Here is a 6,774-nt window from a genome sequence, read left to right on the forward strand (position 1 = left end):
GGTAAGTGATTTTGTTTTTTTTTTTTTAACCATACATATAATATAGTGAAATACTTAAGCAGCGGGTTCGAAAATCGCACTAGCGATGCATTTTTTTCTATTTTTCGATTTTTTTCGTTCTATTTTCAAAGAGAGTTAATTGTAGTATAGCAAGTTGTTATTGAGAGTTTTGCTCCGAATTACATTTTTTGCATCGAAATTTTACAACATATTTCTATTAGAGAGCCTCCTATTAGATATGTTTTTTGTCTTTTTTGTGTTTTATGCAGCGGGTTCGAAAATCGCAGTAGCGATGCATTTTTTTTTTCAATTTATTCGAAGAGAGTGAATTTTAGTATAGCAAGTTGTTATTGTTTTAGGTGGATTTAGCAAGAAATAAGCAAGGTTTCATCCATTGCAGTGGAAACGAACATCCAGCAGCCAAATTCGAAATCGTTGAAACTTAACTTAACTAATCGTTGAATAAAAAAGAGGGTAAGTGATTTTGTTTTTTTATAAGCCATACAATATAATATTGAAATGATTAAGGAAATAGTTAAGCAGTCGGATAATCTATTATTAACTATTAAAAGACTTCGTAAAATAATTTTTGATAAATTTACTCAAAATGATGCTAAAGTATGGTTAAAGCGATTAAATGCACATATTTGCAAATGTAATAATTTAATTAAAGCTAAAAAATTACCCATTGGAACTGCTAAAAAATTACAATCAAACGTAGGACATTTTAAACATTTTCGAAGAATAATTTTAAATTTTAATAGACGTGTTGGTCTAGGACTTAATTCAAAATTACGAAATAGAGTAAAATGGGAAAATGTCGCTTCAAGTTTTGCAAGTCGGATTAAGACAGGGGTTATAATAAATTTATATCATAAGGATGTAGGACCGTTTTTGAATGATGCTTTTACCATATTTAAACAAAAAGTTAAAACTGTTTTGAAATCTAATAGAGTACTTAAAGTCAACACTACTTTGTGGGGGGAATTTATTAAAAAGACAGGTGATAGTGAGAGTTTAGATTTGATACATTTTAGCACTAAAAATGTCATTATAGATAGTTATTCAACCGATTTACACATTTGGTTTAGCGAAAATGTTAAAGATATAATTTTTAAAAAAATGTCTGAGTTTGCAGAAAAAGGTTCAGGTGCCGCTCTCTCTAAAGTAATCTCATTAGAAGTTAACATCAATAAAGTCGAAATTGGGAACGGATCATCGTACATTAAACTTCCTGAACAAATTCAAAAGCGTCGAGCATGTATAAATATCAAAAATTACGATCAAAATTGCTTTTATTGGGCGATTATTAGCTCTCTTTATCCAGCTAAAATACATACAGAACGTACATCGGCATATCCATATTACAGTACGGCGTTGAAAACGGAGGACTTGGAAGCTCCAATGCCTTTAAGTCATATTACAAAATTTGAAAAAATAAATACTATATCAGTGAATGTTTATGCTTTGGAATTAAACCAAGTTAAGGAAAAACAATTTTACGAAGTAGTACCTGCTAGACTTACACAAAACAAGCTTGATAGACATGTAAATTTGCTTCTAATTCAGGATAAATATTTTCCAAAGTTAAATGATTACGACGCTCCTCCTAGTGACGATGAAAATATTGAAATAAAATATCATTATTGCTGGATTAAAGATATGTCTAGGTTGTTAAGTTCTCAGTTAAGTAAAAACTCAAATAAAAAATATATTTGTGATCGCTGCATGAATTATTTTTACAGCGGGAATAAACTTGCGGAGCACGAAGAGTTCTGCAGAGACATAAACAAATGTAAAATGACTGTTCCCAAATACGATCATGTTGCTTTTAGAAATTTCACATACAAACAAACCACTCCCTTTATCATATATGCTGATTTTGAATGTCAGTTACATAATTTTACAGATTCTAATGTAAAACTGAGCAAAACAGCAAAATACCAAAAGCATGTACCTTATAGTGCAGGCTATTACTTTAAATGTGCTTACGATGACGGCTTATCATATTTTCGAAGCTACAGAGGTGAAAATTGCATGGAGTGGTTTGCAAAAGAAATGGCTGAAATATCCAAATTTGTCGATTCTAAAATAAAATCAATTGTACCTATGGTTAAAAAGCCTAGTACAAGTAAGGCAACTGTCTGTCATATTTGTGAGAAACGCTTTTTAGCTACAGATATAATTGTGGTAGATCATGATCATTTTACCGGAGAGGTAAGAGGATTTGCACACCAAGCATGCAATTTAAACTTCAGAAAGGTGTTTGTTGTGCCAGTAGCCTTCCATAATTTTAGTGGATATGACTCACATTTCATGATTATCGATTTATGCAAACATGGGCACCTGAGCTTACTTCCTATTAATAAAGAAAAATATATTTCTTTTACTCTACATTCAGATGAGCATAAAATTAGACTAAGATTTATCGATACTATGAGATTTATGGGAGCTTCACTCGATGAATTAGCATCACTTTTAGATACTTCAGAGAAGAAGATTTTAAAACAAGAATTTTACAGTTTAGATGATAATGCATTTAATTTATTAACTTGCAAAGGAGTATTTTGCTATGATTATGTTGATAGTTTGGAAAAATTAGAGGAAACTTCTTTACCTACAATTAGTCATTTTTATAATAAATTATGTGATGAACATATTAGCGAACAGAAGTATGCTCATGCGCAGAAAGTTTGGTCTACATTTGAATGTAAAAATTTGGGAGAGTATAGCGATTTGTACTTAAAAACAGATATTTTGCTTCTGGCTGATGTATTTGAACAATTTAGACAAAAATGTAGGGATACGTACCATTTAGATCCTGCGTGGTATTATACCATACCAGGTTATACATGGGACTGTATGCTTAGGTATACAAAATGTAGATTAGAGTTATTAAAAGATGTGGATATGATTTTGTTTATTGAAAAAGGCATAAGAGGCGGAATATCTGTGTGTAGTAACCGATTTTCGGAAGCTAACAATAAGTACATGTCGACATATGACCCCACACAGCCCTCTAAGTACATCATGTATTTAGATGTAAATAATCTCTATGGTTGGGCTATGAGTGAATATTTACCCTTTGGAGGATTTAAGTGGATTGAAGATGTAACCAAATTTGGTGTAGCATCTAAATCCACTAAACTTCCCAAGGGGCATATTGATATTATGTCAATTCCGAATGCTGCGAAGGAGGGCTATTTCTTTCAAGTTGACTTAGAGTATCCACTTGAATTACACGACAAACATAAAGATTTTCCATTTGCTGCCGAACACCGCATTCCTCCCGGTTCAAAACTACCAAAATTATTGCCAACTCTTTTTAATAAGTCAAAATATATTATTCATTATAGAAATTTAAAGCAGGCTTTATCTAACGGATTAATTTTAACTAAAATACATAAAGTTTTGAAATTTAATCAATCTGCATGGCTGCGGCCCTATATTGAGTTAAATACTAACTTACGGGCTGCATCTAAGAGCAGTTTTGAGAAAAATCTCTATAAAATGATGAACAATGCTGTGTTTGGTAAGACCATGGAGAATATAAGGAGGCATAGAACTGTAAAAATATGTAAAAATTGGAATGGAAGGTATGGAGCCAAAAACTTGATTGCAAGTATTCGGTTTCACAGTCGTACTATCTTTAGTGAAAACCTGGTGGCCATCGAACTAACCAAATCAGTAGTGTGTTTTAATAAGCCTCTGTATATAGGTGCAGCAATCCTAGACATATCAAAATTATGTATGTATGATTTTCATTACTCCTTCATGCTTCCAACGATGGGAGAAGAAAATTGTATGTTATTGTACATGGATACAGATAGCTTCATCTATGAATTACAGTGTTTAGATGCATATAAGGAGGTTTTAAAGGCACACAACTCTAAATTCGATACATCTGACTATTCGGAAAATAACCCGTACATGATAGAACGGTTAAATAAAAAAATCCCCGGTCTAATGAAGGATGAAGCTAATGGAAAAATTATTACAAATTTTATTGGTCTAAGATCAAAAATGTATACATTTAAATTACAAACAACTGATGAAGAGAGAGAAAAAGAGAGAGAACGTTTAAAACTGAAACTAAACAAGGAACAAATTGATTGTGGTATTCAAAATTTAGGTATAACCAAAAAAGCAAAAGGTGTAAAATATAATGTAGTCAAAAATATAATCACATTTGAAGATTTTGAAAATTGTTTAAAAGAATACAAAATTAAAAGCACAAACCAAAGGTGTATTCGGTCATATCAACATTCAGTATTCAGCATAGAGCAAACAAAAACGGCCCTAAGTCCTTATGATGATAAACGATATTTAATACCAGAATCCTTTAAGACGCTTCCCTGGGGACATTGTGATATACCATAATTTTTTAGCAAAAATATAATCGCTTTAAGACGCTGAGGGCATTTACTTGGATATTAAAAATGTGTATGGCTGGTGAAAAGACACAATCACTTTTCCTCAGTAATTTTTAATAAAATGACTATTGTACAATATTATTTTTTCATTATCCTTTTGTAAATATATTACGAAAATAAAACAGAAGTGTTAAATACATAATATTTATTAACAAATAAAGTTATTCAAGTCATTTACAACTTTAATTTTATAATAATATACATAGTCTCTCATAGCATGGCTTAACAAAGTATCTGCTGGAGAAATTTCACAAAACGCAGTCATAGCTTCAAACGGACCACATAAACTAGTATCTGTACAAAAATTCTGTTGCAAAAAATATACAACATTTGTATAATATGCATGAAAGTTTAAATTTTCCAACAACGATATGCGATGAGTCACTATACTGTGGTGTACTTGTAGAATTTGCGTAACATCATTTTCATCTAAATAGTATTCCACACCATGTTTTTCAATAACAAGGAACTTGATTGAATCCAACACCAATTGTCGTATCTTGCAGTAGTCTCCACACTGAAACTCGACAGGATCAAACTCGTCTGCATAGAAAAAATCATTCATCTTTTGTGAAAATAGGTTAATTATGTCACTCCACTCAAATTTGTCTATACTAATTCTTCGACCGTCGAATAATTCTTCTTTTATGGCATGTTGACATAAAATGACGGATGCCGTAAACTGTCTAGCTGGAGATAGACCAACTTTAATTATGTAACTATCTAGTGGAAATGAGGCTTCTAACAAGTAGTATGGTTCATTCTTCGCAGCTTCTTCGAATTTTGCTAAAACTTGGTCTAGTTCGGCACCATAATTGATTTCACTTGATGAATCATCGAATACCACAATAGAACTTGATGAACTATAACCACTATCTTGAGAACTCATGTTGAAGAGCGAGGTGAACTAACTGAGAGCGAGGTTGCTGAGCGGTCTTTTATATTGCGTCCCTCCTCTTCAAGGTTGCATTCGCATTAAAAAGTACTAAACCACATCTTTATTATTAATCCAACTATTATGTTTACTATCGAGACCCAGCCATTGAACATACATCTTATTTCCGCGTCTGTGCAATACTTTTTCAATTAAGTAAATGTCTGTATTTTTTGTTTTCTGTAATTCTTCTTCGTAGAATCCTCCTCTAATAGGCGCTCCAGTAATATCTTCAATCAAATATGTTGTGGGATTTGTTATTTTAATTTCAGTAATTTTAAATAGTTCTGTTGTCCAATTTGGCTTATATCCCTTATCAAAAAGGTGTTTATTTTTACTAATACGCACCATATCACCAACTTTCAATTTTCTTGTACCTGATATTTTCAAGTGAGTGTAATATTTTCGTAAGATTTCTTTTTCGTTAGATTTATTAACATCAATAGGTCTAAGTCGAATTTTGCTGTGTTTCGTGTTATTGTAGTCTTTTGTAATTTGAGGCAATGTATCTATCCATTTGTAAGTACCATTAAGACTGAAATACTTGTAAAGTTTTTCCTTCAATGTTCGAATAATTCGTTCACATATGGCTGCTTTTTTAACACTAAAGGTATTATAGTGATTAATACCATGTTTTCTTATGAGGTTTTGAAACTTGGAATTGAAAAATTCTGTACCTTGGTCTGTTTGTAAATTTTTCGGAACTCGTTGAGTTTGATTTAAAATATCTGCAAACGTCTTTGTTATTTCCTCCCCTGTTTTTGTCTTTAATGGTCGAGTCCACACAAATTTTGAAAAACAGTCAATTACGACAAGAATGAGCTTGTAAGATTTATTTTGATTGGCATAGGATCTCATCTCAGCAATATCCATTTGCCATAAATCATCTAGTCCTTTAATGACGGTTCGTCGACGAGGATAATTTTTTCGTGCTGGTTTATGTAATTCGTTGACCAATTGTTGTTTTTCTTTAGACATTACGAATTTAAACTTAAGACGATTGTCCCATGAAGTAATGTTATCTACTGCGTTCTGTAATGTAGGTTACATTTGATTTATTAAGTATTTTCGATGGGAAATTATTTTTCAGGACAACATTTGATTTATTCTCTTGTTAGTCTTATTTACTGTCAAGGTATTTTCTGTAGCTTTTTGTAGATTCAATGCCTTGTTAATCCTATCTACTGTCACGGTATTTTCTCCAACAGATTCTTGTTTTATTGCATTCTGGATACTTACTGCTTTTTGTAAATCATTCATTTCTTTTGTTAAATCAGATATTTTCAAGACAGCCAGTTTATTTGCATCAGATAACTCATTATTTTTTTTATTAAAATTGCTTTCAATCTTCCCGATGGAGTTTTGAAAGTCAGAAATTTTTTGTTCAAGTTGAGTATCTTTTGAACT

At 31.6% G+C, this 6,774-nt stretch overlaps 1 protein-coding gene across 1 annotated transcript; it reads left to right on the plus strand.

The window, feature by feature from the left end:
* The first annotated feature begins 1,122 nt into the window (after positions 1-1,122).
* Positions 1,123-4,380, plus strand: LOC126882548 (uncharacterized). The gene is made up of 2 exons (XM_050647516.1): positions 1,123-1,261; positions 1,454-4,380. The coding sequence occupies exons 1-2, from the start codon at positions 1,123-1,125 to the stop codon at positions 4,378-4,380; spliced, it is 3,066 nt and encodes a 1,021-aa protein (XP_050503473.1).
* The last annotated feature ends 2,394 nt before the right edge of the window (positions 4,381-6,774 follow it).

Source organism: Diabrotica virgifera, chromosome 3, assembly GCF_917563875.1.
Source record: "Diabrotica virgifera virgifera chromosome 3, PGI_DIABVI_V3a".
Taxonomy (NCBI): Eukaryota; Metazoa; Arthropoda; class Insecta; order Coleoptera; family Chrysomelidae; genus Diabrotica; species Diabrotica virgifera.

Coding starts and splice junctions, on each gene's coding strand:
- LOC126882548 (XM_050647516.1), top strand. CDS start 1,123: ATGTCTGAGTTTGCAGAAAAAGGTTCAGGTGCCGCTCTCTCTAAAGTA. Junction 1,262..1,453: donor AATTCAAAAGCGTCGAGCAT/GTATAAATATCA, acceptor ATACTATATCAG/TGAATGTTTATGCTTTGGAA.